Below are 18,651 nucleotides of genomic sequence, written 5' to 3' on the forward strand. Positions count from 1 at the left end.
CAAGTGAGAGGCAAAAGGAGCTTTAACATTTGGCTTAAATTATTTTAGATGAAAACGATTCTCCTGAAGAAAGCTGGAGACTCAGCTGAATTAGTTTGATTCTTCTAATGGTTTGGTTCAAACCACAAGTGCATCTTACCATTTGCCTTCCGATTTTTTGGGCAACTAAGGCATTAAGTTAGAGAATCAATCAGAGTTACAAAAAATAAAAAGATGTCAGGCACTGGTCCGTTATCCAATTCAGGTGAAATTTTGGGGTCACAAAGAACCAGAATTGTGAATTTAATTGTAACTCAAAATGTAGCACAGACTACAGGCTGCAAAATGGGTTTAGTGCAATTTTTAAAAAACAGTGAGAAGTTACTGATTAAAGATCCAAAATTTCGACTTTTTTTTTAAAGCTATCAGCATGTGTGTGACAAACTGAATTCGGTGACGTTAACTTACTCTCGTAGAAAAAGCAGGCGGTAGTACCACACGCTTACCTTAGGCAACCAGCTTGCACTTTATAACTGCACAGGTAAATCGTTTGGTGAGACAGAAGGATAAAGGAAACGGAGCTGGTGCCCTTATCCTAGCACAGCACCAGCCCAAGTCCTCCCAGTCCACCTAGTCCTAGCAGGGCGGCTTTCCCGCCGAGTGTTGGCTACAGACCGGAAGTCACCTCAACCAGCGCCCCCGGAAGCCGTCGTCTTGGCAACACGGTATCCGCCCACCCTCTTGGCCTTAGCCACGCCCACTTTCTTGGTTGTCTAGGGACGGCCGGGCTTCGATTGGTCTATCTCCCCTTCACTCTGGGAGATGTTGAGAACGCTAGGCTCTGGAGACCGTATTCGAATCTGTGGCGCGCACAGTGTGCAAGGTGTAGCGTGCAGCCGGCGTCCTGCTGGAGCCAGCGGTCCTGAGGGTGAGCGACCGTGAGGGCAGCGCGACTGAAGGGCGGCCGGCGCTGGAGGGGCGCTGAGTCAAACAGGCGCCTCCAGTTGGCGGCCCTCAGTGCGCTGCGCGTCTTCGCTGAGGCGGAGGACGCCCTCCGGTTGCCTTCTCGCAGCCTCCCGTTTTCCCCCTCAGGACGTTGTCTTCGCGTCTCAGATACGTCACGGCTAGCTCGTTTCTGTCGCCCCAGAAGAAAGGCTCTCCCTAACGCTACCTTCTCTCTTCAGAAAGTGTTCAGCTCCCGTTTCTCCCTTCCAGAAGCAACGCTAGGGCCCCGACGTGCGTGCACGTCCCCCAAGTGCATTTTACTCCCCCGTGGTCTCTTCGATAGTTACGCCCCTCGTATTCGTCGCCGTTTTTATCAGAATGTGTGCGTGACAGGCAAAGCGTCTACCACACAACCTGGAGAACTTCCAGCTCCTCAGAAATGAGTCCAGAACGGTCCTCAGCTCGGAAGGGCGCTGCCGCCCTACTGGGGACGGCGTGGGGGAGGGGGAGAGAGGGTCGCGTGGACAGCAGCGAGGGAAAGCACTTTGTAAGGCGCTACAAAAAAATGTAAGTTATTGATGAGTTCCTGTCGAAAACAAAGATATTTCTTTGCTGGGGCCCTGTCGATGCATGCATTTCATATCGGGGTTAGGAATTTGTTCAGAGTGAAAAGAAAGCCAATAGGTCTGTTGGAGACCGACGCAAAGCTGTGAAAGCAGCTACTGATTGGCGTTGCCCTTCCCCTCTCTAGTACGTGCAGTGTCCAAGGATATTCGACCATTCCAGGAGCTTTGCAGACAGCTTTTCCTACGTCCCCTATCTGGGACTTTGAACATCCTCTTCTCTTCTACTTTAATGATTCAAAATGAGCTTTTGTTTTTACGGCCTCTAGAGTCGAAGTTAACTTTTCCCGTGTTTGAAGTCAGGGTTCCTCTTCAGAACCAGAAAAGAACATTGGTGCTCTTTTCCAGAATATAAAACACGCGATTTAAAAAAAAATCAGTTTCTGGGAGTTTACGCACTCCACATGTAAGTATAGATATTCCTATAACCCCAGTTAAGTTCTAGAAGCTTATTTCTGTTTTTAACAATTATTTATTTGAAAGTCTCAGAAACAGGTTCAGTCCCCAAATGATTGCAACAGGCTGGACTCCAGCTTTCACTCTGATAGGGGAGGCTGACGAGGCAAGTAGCCACTTAACCCACTTTGCCACAACACTGACCCCTATTTCTGCTTTTTAAAGAGCAGCAATGAGTAAGCAGAAAATCCAACGAAGGGTTTTACTTTTCCATATGTCTGTCGTTTAACTTCTGATTTGTTTGTCGAGACTTAGTTTTAGGGAGCTGAAGAATGAGTAAGCTGAAACATTCAGATAAGCACTGGTTTAAGAAAATTAGAGAAGTCGTGAAGTACTTGCTAGCTACAGAAAGGTCATTTAAAAATAAAAGTAAGAGTAGTAAAGGGTGTAGGGGCATGCACAAAAGAATTTGACAATGTGTTGTATCCATGATCTTTTTGAATTACCACAAAAAGTAGGAATATTCTTGATCAATATGAAGAGTAAAAATAATTTTTATAACTTAATTTTTCAGATATTAAAATTTTGTTAATTTCTACCAGCTTGTACTGAATATTATCTCCCCTATATTCTTCTGAAACATTTTTTTCATATGAGAGCTTTTGTTAACTTGAAATTTGTTCCTGTCTATGTTGTGAGGAATAGCTTAAATTACTTTTATTTTCATTGTTCTATTGCCACTTGGAAAATTATAACCTCTGAGCCAAGTCTGGCCTGCCACATGTTTTTGTAAATAAAATTAATGGAATACAGTCATCAGTTTTTAATTTATTGTCTTTGGCAGGTTTTGTGTAACATTGTCACGGTTGAGTGAGTAGCTGTGACAGAAAAAATATGCCCTTCTGAGCTTTAAATATTTACTGTCTACCCTTTTTTTATCGAGAAGTTTGCCAGCCCAGCATTAGGACATCCTTTCCCTGATAATTCATATTATAACTATACATATAATTTTAATTTGATACCTCTTCTTAGAATTTTCTTTTCTAACTTTTTAATTTGTCTCAGTTGTTAGTGGATATATAATACAGTATCTTCTTTAGAACACTTCTAAAATAAAGACTGAATATCCAGTAAACTGTTCCTCCTACTACTTTACCAAATTATTTTGCCTTAATTATTCATGGCCCTTTTAGCATTCATATAAATTTTATCATGAGCTTATTAAATACCATGAGAAATCTTTTTGGAGTTTGATAAAAATTGCATTGAATATACCAATTAATTTAGAAAAAAATTGTTATCTGTACAATTTTCATTCTTTCCATTCATGGACATAGTATATCCTGATGTTCTTTAGTTTTTTTTGTTTGTTTGTTTTGTTTGTTTTTGACAGGCAGAGTGGACAGTGAGAGAGAGAGACAGAGAGAAGGGTCTTCCTTTGCCGTTGGTTCACCCTCCAATGGCTGCCGCGGCTGGTGTGCTGCGGCTGGCGCACCACGCTGATCCAATAGCAGGAGCCAGGTCCTTATCCTGGTCTCCCATGGGGTGCAGGGCCCAAATACTTGGCCATCCTCCACTGCACTCCTGGGCCACAGCAGAGAGCTGGCCTGGAAGAGGGGCAACCGGGACAGAATCCGGCGCCCCGACCGGGACTAGAACCCGGTGTGCCGGCTCTGCTAGGTGGAGGATTAGCCTAGTGAGCCGCAGCGCTGGCCTCTTTAGTTTTTTAATATAATTTTGTAGCTATAACCATTAGTATTCATAAGGGAAATCTTTGGTTTTGGTTTGCTGTCATTGTCTAGTTTTAGAGTTAGGATAATGAAGGCTCACATCTTTAAATGATCTGAAGTGTGTTATATTGTGTGTTATATTCTCTTTCTTGTAATAGTTTGTGTAGGATTGGTATTAGATCTGTTAAATGTTTGATAGAATACATCCATCTAGACTTGACATTTTCTTTGTGAAATTAATTTCTTGATAAATAAGAAAATGAGTAAATCCTATTTGCATACAGCTTTAGCATTTCTAGCACTCTGTTTCTTCTTTGTTTCTTATGTTTTTCTTCAATTTCAAGAGCAACATTTATCATTGTTTGAAGTACAGGCTTATTGGTGAAGGTTTTGGTCAATGTTTGCTTAAACAAAAAAGACTAAAATGTTTTTCCTTAACTTTAATTCTAGAAAGATTTATTTTCATACTGGAAATAAAATTCTAGGTTGACTCTTTTAACAAGCTTTATTTATTTGAAAAACATAGTGACAGAGAAAGTGGGAGAAACAGAGGGAGAGGGAGAGGGAGGGAGAGAGAAATAGATCTTCCACTATCCATTTCATTCCTCAAATATCCACAACAGCGTGTGGACTAGAATTCCATCCTGATTTCCCACATAGGTGGTGGGGACCCAGGTACTACTGCTTTCCCACATGTATTAGCAGGAAGCTGGATTGGAAGTGAAGTAGCCAGGACTTGAACTCCAACATGGGATGTGAGCATCCCAAGTGGTTACTTAATCACTGTGACCAAGTTTAAGTATTTTTTTTTAACGTTTTTATTATTCTGTTGTCTTGTAGCTTTTTCTATTTTTTTTTTTTTTTTAATCTGAGGGCTGGTACAGGAAGGTATGGTTTGCTTCTTTGCCTCTTTTTTTTTTTTTTTTTTTTTTTTTGAAAGGTAGAGTTAGAGGGGCCAGCACAGTGGCACAGTGGGTTAACACCCTGGCCTGCAGCGCCGGCATCCCATATGGGTGCTTGTTCGAGACTCAGCTGCTCCACTTCCGATCCCACTCTCTGCTGTGGCCTGGGAAGGCAGTGGAAGATGGCCCAAGTCCTTGGGCCCCTGCACCCATGTGGAAGACCTGAAAGAAGATCCTGCCTTTGGATTGACGCAGCTCTGACTGTTGTGTCCAATTGGGGAGTGAACCATTGGATAGAAGACCTTTCTCTCTCTCTGTCTCTTCTCTCTTTGTGTAACTCTGACTTATAAATAAATAAATCTTTTTTTTAAAGGTAGAATTAGATAGAGATATCTTCTGTCCTCTGGCTCACTCCCCAAATGGCCTTAATGGCCAAGACAATCCAAAGCCAGGATCTTCCTCAGGGTCTCCCACATAGGGACAGGTTCCCAAGAACCTGGACCATCCTCTGCTGATCTCCCAGGCACATTAGATCAGAAGTGGAGCAATCAGGACTCAAACCAGCATCCATATGTGATGCTAGAGCCTCAGGCTTTAGCTTCACCTGCTATACCACAGTGCTGGCCTCAGCTTGTGGTTTTTAGTTATTTGTTTTTGTTTTTAGTTAGATATTTGGAATCATTGTCATTTTGTTCTTCAGTATCTAATATGTCTTTTCCCCTTGGTTGCCACTTTTTTTTTTTTATTTTTTTAGGACTTACTGAGATATAATTTACCTATGGTAAAACTTACCCATTTTAGGAATATAGTTTATGAATTTTGACAAACGTGAAAAGCTTTTGTGAACTACTACTACCAGAATTAAAACACAGAGTATTTCTCTAACTCTATAAACTACTCTCCCCTCTGTCATCAATTCTCTGTCCCTATTACTGGCCCCTAGCAACCACTGATGTGTGTTGTTAAAAATTTTGCATTTGGAGAAAATCAAAATCATGTTAATGGAATCATACAGTATAAAGTTGTTTGTGTTTGGCTTCTACTTGGTATTTCAGTTGGTGAGAATTTTATGATTCATCAGTGTTGTTGGATCTATCAATGCTTTATCCCTTTTTTGTGTTTGAGTACTATTTATAATTCTGTATCACAGTTTATTTACCAGTTAGGAGACAGTGGATTATTTTCTAGGTTTAGGCTGGTATATATAAACTGCTATAAACATTGGGCTACAGGTATTGGTGTCTCTGTAGATTTTTATTTTTGTTGAGTAACTACCTAGGAGTGAAACTACTAGGGCATATGGCAAAAATATATTTACTTTACAAAATGGTGCCAAAACTTTTCCCAAAGTGTCTGTTCTACTTATATTCCTATCAGCAATATGAGATAGACTCAGTTATTCTACATTCATATCAACTCTTGGTGCTGCTAGTAGTTTTAACTCAAGTGCAGGAATGGGGAATATCCCATCTTCAGGCTGTGTAAGGCCAACAAAATCATTTGGTCTGGCCCTGCCAACAGAACCACAGGCAGGACCTGAAGTTCAATAAATCTATAGTAGACTAACTTTAAGTTGATATCTTTGTATGGTTCACAAATAACATTATAAATATCCAAATGACCCTTGGCAGACAAAAGCTGTCCCACTCTTGATCTAGGGGAGTGTACTGATATTTCCTTGTAGTTTTAATTTAAATTTCTCTGAGATAATGATACAGAGAATCTTTCATGCATTTATTTGCTATACAAATATTAAAATATTTTTCCTAATTTTTTATAGCTTCATTGAGATACAACTGACACACAACAAATTGTAAAGTGTATACTTGAAAAAGTTTTGACAAAAGTGTATCTTCATGACACCATTATCCCAGACATGACGTGACGTGGATGAACTTCGAAAACATGCTGACTGAAAAAAGCCAATCACAAAAGGCCATGTATTGTATAAATCTGTTATATAAAAGTCCAGAATAGGCAAATCAATATACACATAAAGTAGGTAAGTGGTTGCTACAAACAGAGACAGGGAAAATGGTGAGTTACTGATATGGAATTTATTTTGTGGGATATAGAAAATGTTCTGCAATTAGATATTGTGATGGTTGCATGATTTTAATCATATTCCAAACTACTGAATTGCATACTTTAAAAGGGTGGATTTTATGGTGTGAGACCTCAACAAAACTTTTTTTGGAAAGGAAAAATATCACTAGTTCTGATCCATTAATGAATTGTTCAAAGAGCATTGTTTGTAATTGGACAAACATGTAAACTGAGTGTCCATCAGTAGAAAATGATTATCTGTATATATTCTCAAAATGAGAAAAATGAAGCTATTAAAATGATGAAGCAGGAGTGGGTGTTTGACATTGACTGCTGGGATGCCTACATTCCATATTATGGTGCCTCGCTACGCACAGCTTCCTGCTAATATGCCCCTCAGAGTCAGCAGATGATAGTTCAAGTTGTTGGACCCCTGCCAAACAGTTGAGTGACCTGGGATTGAGTTTATTGCTCCTGGCTTCAACCTGACTCCATCCAGACTTTAGGAGCATTTGGGGAATGGACAAGCACATGAGAGATCTTTTTCTCTCCCTCTCTGTCTCTGTCTCTGTAATTTTAAAAAAATAGTGATTCAGTGTTATAAATTTTGCAATCATAATTTGAGCACCAAAAAAAAGGTTTCAGAGAAAGTGAACAGATAAAATATGGACTTAAAGTTAACTATTTCAGAGAGTTTCTATGAAAATATATTTTGGATAGAACAAAATGATAGACCATGGAAGGGGTAAGTAATCAAGGTGTATTTTTTTTTCACCTGCAAAAGATTAGCAGTATTAAAAATGAGAACAGACAAGAGCCAGTTGAGAAAAGAATGTTAGGAAGACTGATTTGCGTACATGAAGTCATAATCATATAACTTCTTTTAAAGAAGTTGTGGGTTTCCTTTGGGAATACTACACCAAGGAAAAATGTAAAGTACAATGACCTGTAAGCAATTTCATTAATGCATATTTTGCAAACTGGTTCTTCTCTCTGAAGTCAAATCAATGTTTTCTAGGAGATTTTTGAGCAATATCAAGTAGTCTCAGAGGGAGGAAACCATAAGGATATGGAGTGTTAAGGAAAAGCTGTAAGGAACTCTTTCTGACATGGCATAGCGCCTAGTCAGCTGATGCCCTGAGCAATAGATTACACAGCCCAAATGAGGGTACTTTTTTATAAAACAATTATTGATATCAGATCCCATTCTAGTTTCAAGGAATTGTAAAGATTTGATCCTTGTCCTCAAAGAAGACAAAAATTTGTTCTAACTATACCATCAAGCCTGTTTTCTGGGAAGAGAAATTTTCATAAAGAGAGGGCTAAATAGGAGCTGTGAATCCAGGATCTGGGGTCATTTAAAAAGTGGTATCCAGTGGCCGGCGCTGTAGCACAGCAGGTTAACGCCCTGGCCTGAAGCAGCAGCATCCCATATGGGCACCAGTTCGAGACCTGGCTGCTCCACTTCCGATCCAGCTCTCTGCTATGGCCTGGGAAAGCAGTAGAAGATGGCCCAAGTCCTTGAGCCCCTGCACCCATGTGGGAGACCTGGAAGAGGCTCCTGGCTCCTGGTTTCAGATCGGCACAGCTCCGGCCATTGCTGCCAATTGGAGAGTGAACCAGCAGATGGAAGACCTCTCTCTCTCTCTCTCTCTCTCTCTGCCTCTCTCTGATGTGAGGAACAAAGGAGGCCCAAACCCAAAGGATTTCTAGAAACCCAGACCTACAGTAAATGGACAGTGACTATAAGAACTGTATACCACAATTTAAAAATATATTTATTTTACTTATTTGAAATGTAGATACGTTGCAGGGAGAGAGAGGGAAAGAGAAGAGGCAAACAGATCTTCCAACCGCTGGTTCACTTTCCAAATGACCACAATGGCTGAGACTGGGCCAACCCAAAGCCAAGACCCTGGAACTCCATTTGGATCTTCCATATGGGTTGTAGGGGCCCCAAGTACTTGCGCTGTTTTCAGCTGCTTTCCCTGGCACATTGGCAGGGGAGTTGGATCAGGAGTGGAGCAGCTAGGACTCGAATTGGCTGCTCATATTGGATGCCAGTATCACAGGTGGCAGCTTAACCGGCTGTGCCACAATGCTGGCCCCTGTGCAGCTTTATAAATTTGAAGACATTATCTATTGTATGTTGAATCGTGTTCCTTGAGCAGTATGTTTCTTAACCCCCATTATTTGTGAATGTGAACTTTCTTTGAAATAAGATCTTTGCAGATGTGATCCAAATTGAAATGAGGGCGTACTAGATTAGGGTGGGCCTAATCCAGTGACTGGAGTCTTTATAAGAAAAAGGAGAGGGAAGTTTGGATACAGAGACTCAGAGAACTGACATATGCTGAGAAACAGAGGCCTTGTGATGACAGACAGAAATTGTAGTTCTGGAGCTACAAACCAAGGAACATCAGTTATTTTCTGCACCCAAAAGCTAGGAAGAAAAAAGGGAAGGATTCTTTCTTAGACATATCAGAGTTCTGCTGCCAACTTAATTTGAGACTTTAGTCTCCAGAATTGTAAGAGAATAACTTTCTCTTGTTTTCAATCACTACTTCATAGTAATTTGGTGCTGCTGCACTAGAAGACTAATGCATTCTCCTCTAGGCAGTGGTTAGTTCCCAATAGCAATCATCAATAAAATAGTTTAAATGATAATGGCTGCTAAGCTTGCTTGGTACTGCATAAGAAAAAAAGACAATACCATGGAAATATTCCAAGATACGTTATGCTGTCCTAAGAAAGTTAGGAAAGCAGGAGTTTAGGCTTTAATTAATTCTGATTAGCTACTGTATGAGATTTTGGACTTAAGAACTGCAGGATAATGTAAGATTGAGTAAATGTAGGCATTTTAACTGTTCTGAAGATGAACTTACACAAGTACCTTGTAGTTGTTATAGAAATAAAGATGTGATTTCTCAAATATCATTCTAGAGGTAATGATACTCATCTGCTACTTTTTAATGATTTTTTTCTTACCTTTTTAATTGTAATGATTTAATTTTTTTCCTCTTACCTTTTTCTCTAGCTCTGAGAGAGTATCTAGAATTCTCTAAAAGTTTCTTTAGGTTAGAGAGGGATTGAAAATTTACATTGTCATGAAACTAACTTGTTAGAGCACACCTAGAACTAATTTGTAATATAAAAATAGATATTGGGGGGCTGGCGCTGTGGCGCAGTGGGTTAACGCCCTGGCCTGAAGCACCGGCATCCCATATGGGCACCGGTTCTAGTCCTGGATGCTCCTCTTCCCATCCAGCTCTCTGCTGTGGCCTGGGAAGGCAGTAGAAAATGGCCCAGGTCCTTGAGCCCCTGCACCCTCATGGGAGACCCGGAAGAAGCTCTTGGCTTCGGATTGGCGCAGCTCCGGCCATCACGGCCATCTGGGGAGTGAACTAGCAGAGGGAAGACCTCTATCTCTACCTCTCTCTGTAACTATTTCAAATAAATGAAATAAAATCTTAAAAAAAAAATAGATATTGGGGCCACTATTGTGGCACAATGGGTTAGGCTACCACCTCTGATGCTGGCATCTTATTTGGGTGCCAGTTCAAGCCCTGGCTGCTCCACATCTAATCCATCTCCCTGCTATTGCTCCTGGGAAAACAAGATGGCCCAAGTACTTGTTTCCCTGCCACCTACATGGGAGATCCAGATCAGGCTCCTGGCTTCAGCCTGGCCCACAGCAGGCCATTGCAACTACTTGGGGAGTAAACCAGCAGGTGGAAAATGTCTGTTTCTCCTCTCTCTGTAACTCTGCATTTCAAATAAATAAATAAATAAATCTTAAAAACAAACAAAAATAGATATTATTTTCATTCAAGGAAATAGATATCCAGAATTTGAAAATACCAACAATATATAAAAATTTCCTCTATATTTTTTCTAGAAAAGTATAAAAATTGCCTAAGAACTTAACATTAAATTATTAAAAAGACTCCTCCCATAATATAGAAAATAACTATTTCCTAAAGCAAAAAGGGAATCTAGAAAATTTAAGGTTATAATTAAATTGAAGCACTATCAGAGGAAATAAAGTGTATATCCAAATATCTTAAATCCCAGTAGTTTTATATTTTAAGAAAATGGTAAGATTCTTATTCCACCAACATGACAAAGAAGATAATCTTAAAAAAAAGCCATCTCTCGGGGGCGGCACCATGACATGGCAGGTAAAGCTGCCACCTGCAGTGCTGTCATCTCATATGGGCACTGGTGCAAGTCCTGGCTGCTCCACTTCCGAATGTTGGTTAAGATTTGGAGTAACTGCAACTTCATACATTCCTGAAGAAAAGGCAAAATCATATAACTACTTTGGAAAACCGTTTGACAGGTTCTAAGTTAACGTGAAGTTATTATCCAATAATACTACTTCTTAGGCTACCACAAGATTATAAATAAATGTTATTAACAGCTTTATTCATAACAACTCCAAACTGCAAACAACCCAAATGCCAATAAATGAATGCAGAAATAAATTTTAATACATAGATAAAAGCACAACAAAATATTAGTATCAATAATATAATGGGATAATCAGTGGAAGATAGCCCAAGTGCTATCCAGGCCCCTGCCACCTGGATGAAGTTCCTGGTCTAGCCCTGGGACGTTGCATCTGTAATGAAGGAGTACCACCTATTTGAAAAACCTGTGATAACAACTACCATTTCTCAACAAAATGTAAACTTATCTGCTTGAATACAATGGAAAAAAACCAAAAGCAAACAAAAACTTGGAAAAAGATTTGCACTGGTTGAATTTTCCGTTTTTTTTTTTTTTAATTTATTTTATTTATTTGAAAGGCAGAGTAACAGAGAGAGGGGGAGACACAGAGAAAGAGATCTAACATCTTCTGGTTTATTTCCCGGGTGACTACAATAGCTAAAACTTGGCCAGGCTGAAGCCAGGAGCCTAGAAGTTCATCTGGGTCTTCTGCATGCGTGGTGGAAGCCTTAGAACTTGGTCCATGTTCCACTGCGTTGCCAAGCACATTAGTAGGGAACTGGATTGGAAGCAGAACATCCAGGACTCAAGCTGGTGCTCCAGTGTGGGATGCCACTGTTGTAGGCGGTGGGTGAACCTGCTGCAACACAAGGCCAGCCCCAGATTTTCCATTTTTATGACTCTCTTTCCCTAACATACAGGCCTCAGAGGAGAACACATAGGGCAGCTAAAATTTGAATAGAATTTCACATGACTAGTCTGAATAACTAGACATTAGGATTTTGGACAACTCTAAGTATTTTTGTATAAGCTCTTCTCATATTAACCTGGTCCCTAAATTGAGCTTGGTTTATACAGTTTTCAAGCAATCCAACTAAATCTCAAAGATCTGATGAGAGATTCCAGCTGCTGACTATCATAGGGAAGACAACGTTGTGTTTAACTTCAATCAAGTTAGCTGCCCATAAAACAAAAATACCCATTTTCTTCAGAAACATAATTCAGATTCCCTATAACATCAAACTGTTCATAATATGATAAAATTATGACACCCAAATAAATGCTAATGTATGTTCTATACAGTAAATGTGAAAAAATCAATGGACTCTTAAGATGATTGAGATGTTGAGTTGGTCAACAGTGTAATGAGAAGTATTATTGTAGTAAAGTAGGAAGTAAGAAATCTCATTAGGAAAGTAGAAACTATGCCGGTGCCGCGGCTCACTAGGCTAATCCTCCGCCTAGCGGCGCCGGCACACCGGGTTCTAGTCCCGGTCGGGGCGCCGGATTCTGTCCCGGTTGCCCCTCTTCCAGGCCAGCCCTCTGCTGTGGCCAGGGAGTGCAGTGGAGGATGGCTCAGGTGCTTGGGCCCTGCACCCCATGGGAGACCAGGAAAAGCACCTGGCTCCTGGCTCCTGCCATCGGATCAGCGCGGTGCGCCAGCCGCAGTGCACTGGCCGCGGCGGCCATTGGAGGGTGAACCAACGGCAAAGGAAGACCTTTCTCTCTGTCTCTCTCTCTCACTGTCCACTCTGCCTGTCAAAAAAAAAAAAAAAAAAAAGTAGAAACTTTTTTTTTGACAGAGTGGACAGAGAGAGAGACAGAGAGAAAGGTCTTTTTCTTTTCCGTTGGTTCACCCTCCAATGGCCGCTGCGGTTGGCACACCACGCTAATCTGAAGAGAGGAGCCAGGTGCTTCTCCTGGTCTCCCATGCGGGTGCAGGGCCCAAGGACTTGGGCCATCCTCCACTGCACTTCGGGCCACAGCAGAGAGCTGGACTGGAAGAGGAGCAACCAGGACAGAATCCGGTGCCCCGACCGGGACTAGAACCCGGTGTGCCAGCGCCGCAAGGCGGAGGATTAGACTATTGAGCTGCAGCACTGGCCGGCAAAGTAGAAACTTAAAAAAAAAGAACAGAATTCTGGAATTAAAAAATAGGTCCCCAGTATACACAATTCACTGGGTAGGTTTTGCAAATGATTTAGCAAAGCTAGAGACAGAAATTATTCAGTCTGAGGACAAGAGAGGAAAAAAAATTAATAAAAAATTAACACCCACTGTCATGTAGGACTGTATCACAATGTTTCATCTACATCTTAGAGCTAGAGAAAGAAGAGTAAAAAAAAATTCTTGGAAGACATTTGAATAAAAATTTACCATATTAGTTGAAAGACAAATTTACAGGTTAAAAAGCACAGTGAAAAGCAGGGCAAATACAAAGAAAATGACAACAGAGTACATTCTACTCGGAGTATTTGAAAATCAAAATTAAGAGAAAATGCTAAAAGCATTTAGATTAAAAATTACAAAATACTTACTGAAAAAAATATGAATTACCACTTATTTATTATCATAAGATACATATCTGAAACCAGGGGAATGATATTAAATTATTGGGGATTAAAGAAAAAAGCCCCAAGTAAGCCTGAAATCTATTCAACAAAAATATCTTAAGGATGAAGGTCCAATAAACAAGATTTTAGGTATGAATTAGGAAATTTTCTTGGCTGTATGTCTTCAGTTCTGAATAGCCTTTATACTTTGGTTGATAATAAATCATTTTAAGTCTGGATTCACTAGTTATTCTGATTTATATGTCTGTTTTTTATGCTTATACCGTTACTGTTGTGAAATTAAGTATAATCTGTACGTTTTTAAGCCAATATCTAGTAAGTATCTAGTAGTGTCACTGCTCTAGCTTTTTATACTTTTTTTTTGCTGTTGTCCCAAGTTTATTGAAAATATGACAGCATAAAAGAAAGGCTCAAGTGCCTCAATGTGGTGTTTTGAAATTAATGCCAACTGTAGGCTGAGTGACCTGTAGGTTGGACGGTCTGCCATGGTCCAGAAGCATTTCCTTAGTGTCAGGATCTACTTTCATGATTTCCTGGTCTAGGATGGCGACCTCAGGAACAGTTATCTCCCCTTTCTCCTCCTGCAGCTTGATAGAGATGCCTCTCACTGGGCCTTTCTGAATGTGCTTCATCAGGTGAAGACATAACCTGCTATCTGGTTTTGGATCTTCTTGGGGATGATGGATATCTCTCCAATACCTACTTGTTGTTGTGGAAGTTGTTGTGATGCGTGTATTGCTTCTCAGTGATGCCTGGGCTGCTTGCTTTCTTTCTTTTTTTTTATTTAATGAATGCATTTTTCATTGATACAACTGTAGGAATATAGTGGTTCTTTCCCCTATACCCACCCCACCCCCAACTCCCATCCCATCTCCCTTTCCTTCTCCCATCTCCTTCTTCATTATGGTTCATTTTTAGTTTGATTTTATATACAGAGGACCAACTCCATATTAAGCATAGATTTCAACATTTTGCTCCCACACACACGCACAACATATAGAGCACAGTTTGGGAACAAAATTTGCTTTCCCACAATATGGTGCTGAGAAGGGAGTAACAACTTCTACACAGCTGCCTCCAGTTCAACCAATAAACTGTAGGACCTGCTCCTGATTGGAGGAGAGCAGCGTACTCGGCGTGTGGGTAGCAGAGTTGGGATTGGTGGAAGAGGACTATAAAGGAGGAGAGAGACAACATGCACCAGGAACATCTATCTGAAGGAACACCTGAGCAGCCCCCGAGAGAGCCGGCCGGCAGTGTGCCGCTCCCCCCGCGGAAGTGGGGAAAGTGGCAGGGGGAACTGCCCTTCCATGGAGGTGGAAGGGACGATAGCCAACCCGGGAAGAACCAGCAGCAAACCCGGGGAGGGCCGAGCAGACAAAAGAACAGCGCAGGGTCCTGTGTCGTTCCTCCACGAAGAGGGGGAGTGACATAATGGTGCCATGACTCGGATAGGAAACCTAGGCAGGGCTTAGTGTCGTTCCTCCATGAAGAGGGGGAGCGACATTTGCCTTTATTTTTATCTTATTACACTGTAAGGTGAGATATTTAATATAAAATATAAATGAGGCCACATCTTTGCCATATAATTGATGTTGGGGTAAACTGTTTGGTTTTATTTTAGATGGCTTGAGACAAGAGAGGAAATGTTAAATATATACACAAATGTTTCAATGTTAAAAAATTGAGAAATACTCATAGCTACAATGAGTCTTAGACCTCATCTCTCATTAGGAGGATTTGTTTTGGTGCCATATGTATTTTCAGTAAACTTTTTATTTTAAAACAGTTGCAAGTATAGAGAAATATTGCAAAGATAGTATAGAGAGTTCTTGTATGCCCAGAAGAGTTTCTCCTACTATTAATATATTATGCTTGTATTAGTATGGTACATTTGTTACAGTTAATAAAGTTTTATTGGTTCATTAATAATTGAAGTCTACAATATTATTCACTGCTATTGGTTGAGGTAGGTGTTTTTCAAGTTTCTCCATTGGTAGTTATTCTTTTTCCCCCTCTTTCTATTTTGTAATCTTTGGGAGGAAGATACTATACACAGTACACAATTAAGGAGTGAGGAGTTACGCTCTACCTCTGTAAATATGGAGTATCTTTGTAAATTATTTATAGTTTTTTCTGCGTGGAGGATTTGTGCATTCTCTCCCATTTGCTTATTCAATCACTTTTTTTTTTATCAGTGTACATTTATGGATAGTTACTTAATACTTTGGGTTATTATCCAATACTACTTTATTTTCTTGTACAGATTTTTTTCAGATTTGGACATTAACAGCTGTTTCATTTGTCTTCTGTGTCCCTTTGGCATAATTTCTTTCTGGGGACATACTTTTGATTATGCTATTTTGAAGGCAGATACACATTTTGATTGTTATATCACCTTCCTGTACGTAAGGAAGATGGGCAGGAAAGAAGTGACCAAAGCATAAAACTTACGTGAAAACCAGCAGTGAAGGAGAAGCCAGGGGAACAGTGTTGAACTTTTCAAATCATTAATTCTACGTCCTCAAGTTTGAAGTGCATTTTTAATGTAGTAGAGAATTATTGTTTTTTATTCAGACACAAAAATGGACCAGTCAACTTTTTGAAGGTCAGAGGAGGCAGGTGAGAAAGTAAAAGAAAATATTAGGGTTTCTAAAGTTGGTGATTGGGAGAATAGCACTGTTAATAGAAATATAAATGCAAGAGCAAACATATGTTTGAGGGATAAGTTAATGGAGATAGTTTAGGCCATAGCAATTTGAGAGAACCACAAAAAAGCCAAAATGAAGTTGTCTAGGTGTCAGGAATTAATGTACTAGAACTGAAGGAAAGTTTTTGTCCTGAGAAATATACTAATTCATTGACCACACAAAAGAGATATTTGAAAGTGTATTTATTTATTTATTTGAAAGGCAGTGCTACAGAGAGACAGGGAGGAGTGAGGGAGAGAAAAGGGAGAGGGAGGGTGTGGAATGAGAGAGAGAATATATAGATTCCATCTGCTGATTCACTCCCCTAATGGCTAAAACAGCCAGGTCTGGGCTAGAGGAAAGCCAGGAGCCAGAAATACCATCCAGTCTCCCATATGGGTGGTCAGAAACCAAGACTTGAAACATCTGCTACCTTCCCAGGTGCGTTAGCCTGAAGCTGAGTTGTTAAGTGGAGCAGCCAGGACAAGCACTCCATTATGTGTTGCTGGTGTTGCAAGCTATGGCTTAACCTGCTGCACCACAACACTGGACCACAGCAGAGATACTTGAAGTCATGTGTTTGGCAGAGATTCAGAAAGAAGAGAAAGGAAACAAAGATGTCTTAGACAATAGAAGGACAGAAGGTAATGTGAAGAAAATGACTGAAATGATCATACTTTATCTTTTATTTGTATTATGTATGCTTCTTGTATTGTTAAAACTTGGGCATTTTATCAATGAAAATGTTCCTAGTGGCATTTGTTGTAGTGTTAGATAAAATAGAAGCAACATAAAATATTCAGTACTGGGTGGCTTCCTTAGTGCCAGCACTGAGAGTAGTTAAGAAGACAGTGTGGACGTAATACTCAAACTGAGGGTCAGATCCTAGTTCAACCACTAGTAGTTGATTTCCCTTGGTACTTACTTGCTTTATGCGTCAGTTTCCACTTCAGAGGGCTTCACTGAGTGTAAAAAGTGTTCATGAAGTTCTTCAAACTGCCTGGTATGTTAAATAGTGCATTTTAAATAAATTATAAAGTGAATTATATAATTGAATAGCTTATCTTAAGCAATGGATGCAAAGACTAAGGACATGAACAACTATTTTGTCAGATGATGAGCATAATACATAATTCTATGTGATAACACCTCAAGGATAAAAATGAAATAACAACCACTACTTGAAGGAAACATGCTTAAATATGAACAGTGGATATAGGAGATATGGCAACATTTGTAGTTTATCTTTTCTTGTAATATACTCAAATATTTTTTCTCATTAATTTTTAATGGATTTTATTTTTTAAGATTTATTTTATTTTCTTCTACTTGAAAAGAGCAAGAGAAAGAGAAAGATATCTGCCATCTGCAGATTCATTCCCCACAATGGCAGGTCCTGAGCCAAGCCAAAGCCAGGAGTCTTGAACTCAGTCTGGTTTTCCCACATGGGTGGCAGGAGCCCAAGCATTTGGTTCATCATATGCTGCAACGTAGGATGCATTAAAAGGAAGCTGGTTTGGGGGCTGGTGCTATGGCACAGCTGGTTAAAGCCCTGGCCTGAAGCCCCGGCATCCCATATGGGTGCCGGTTCTAGTCCCGGCTGCTCCTCTTCCAATCCAGCTCTCTGCTATGGCCTGGGATAGCAGTAGAAGATGACCCAAGTCCTTGGGCCCCTGCAACCATGTGGGAGACCCAGAAGAAGCTCCTGGCTCCTGGCTTCAGATCAGCGCAGCTGCGGCCGTTGCAGCTATCTGAGGATTGAACCAGCAGATAGAAGTTCTCTCTGTAACTCTGTTTTTCAAATAAATAAAATAAATCTTTAAAATAAATAAATAAATCTTTTTAAAAAAGATAATCTCCTTTAAGTAAAAAGAAAAAAAAAGGAAGCTGGTTTGGAAGCGGAGTTACTGTGACTCAAACCTGCTCCCAGTATGGAATGTAGATGTCCCAAGTGGTGGTTTAACTGCTTCACCACAATGCTACTATTGGACTTTATTTTAGCTTTAGGTTCACTGCAAAGTTAAGCATAAAGTACAGAGTTCTCATACACTGCCTGCTCCTATACATGCACAATCTCTCCTACCACCAACATTGTACACCAGAGTGTCACATTTGATGAACCTGTGTTGATGCATCATTATACCCAAAGTCTATAGTTCACATTAGTTTTTACTCATGGTGTCTTATATTTATAATGATAAATGTAAAATGCCATGTATCCATGTTTTTAGTGTTATATACAATAGTTTCATTCCCCTAAAAATTTGTGGAAATCTCTGACCTTTTCTCTGTATCCATTATTCGCCCATTCTACAGTGTCTAATGTTTGGAATTATACAGTATGTAGCCTTTTCAAATTGGCTTCTTTCACTTAGTAAGACTCATGTGAAGTTAGTGCATGTCTTTTTGTGGCTTGATAGATCATTTGTTTTTAGTACTGAAAGATATTCTAATATATTGATGTAACACAGTTTATCCATTCACCTACTGAAGGACATCTTTGTTTCCTCTGAGTTTTGGCAGTTGTGAATAAA

At 40.1% G+C, this 18,651-nt stretch overlaps 1 protein-coding gene, 1 long non-coding RNA gene and 1 pseudogene across 3 annotated transcripts in view; 1 reads left to right on the plus strand and 2 right to left on the minus strand.

Moving 5' to 3' along the window:
• LOC127491372 (uncharacterized) overlaps positions 1-650 on the minus strand; it is a 162,487-nt gene extending 161,837 nt beyond the window's left edge. For both annotated transcript variants that reach the window (XR_011384077.1, XR_007920037.2), the window contains exon 1: positions 486-650. This is a non-coding gene — a long non-coding RNA (uncharacterized lncRNA). The remainder of the gene's footprint in view (positions 1-485) is intronic.
• Positions 651-768: 118 nt separating this feature from the next.
• The window catches only part of LOC127491334 (ubiquitin-conjugating enzyme E2 variant 2 pseudogene), a 173,530-nt pseudogene continuing 155,647 nt past the window's right edge, over positions 769-18,651 (plus strand).
• Positions 13,847-14,224, minus strand: LOC138846542 (small ribosomal subunit protein eS17-like). Its single transcript, XM_070062557.1, has one exon. The coding sequence runs from the start codon at positions 14,222-14,224 to the stop codon at positions 13,847-13,849; it is 378 nt and encodes a 125-aa protein (XP_069918658.1).

The sequence above is a fragment of the Oryctolagus cuniculus genome, chromosome 18 (assembly GCF_964237555.1).
Source record: "Oryctolagus cuniculus chromosome 18, mOryCun1.1, whole genome shotgun sequence".
Classification (NCBI taxonomy): Eukaryota; Metazoa; Chordata; class Mammalia; order Lagomorpha; family Leporidae; genus Oryctolagus; species Oryctolagus cuniculus.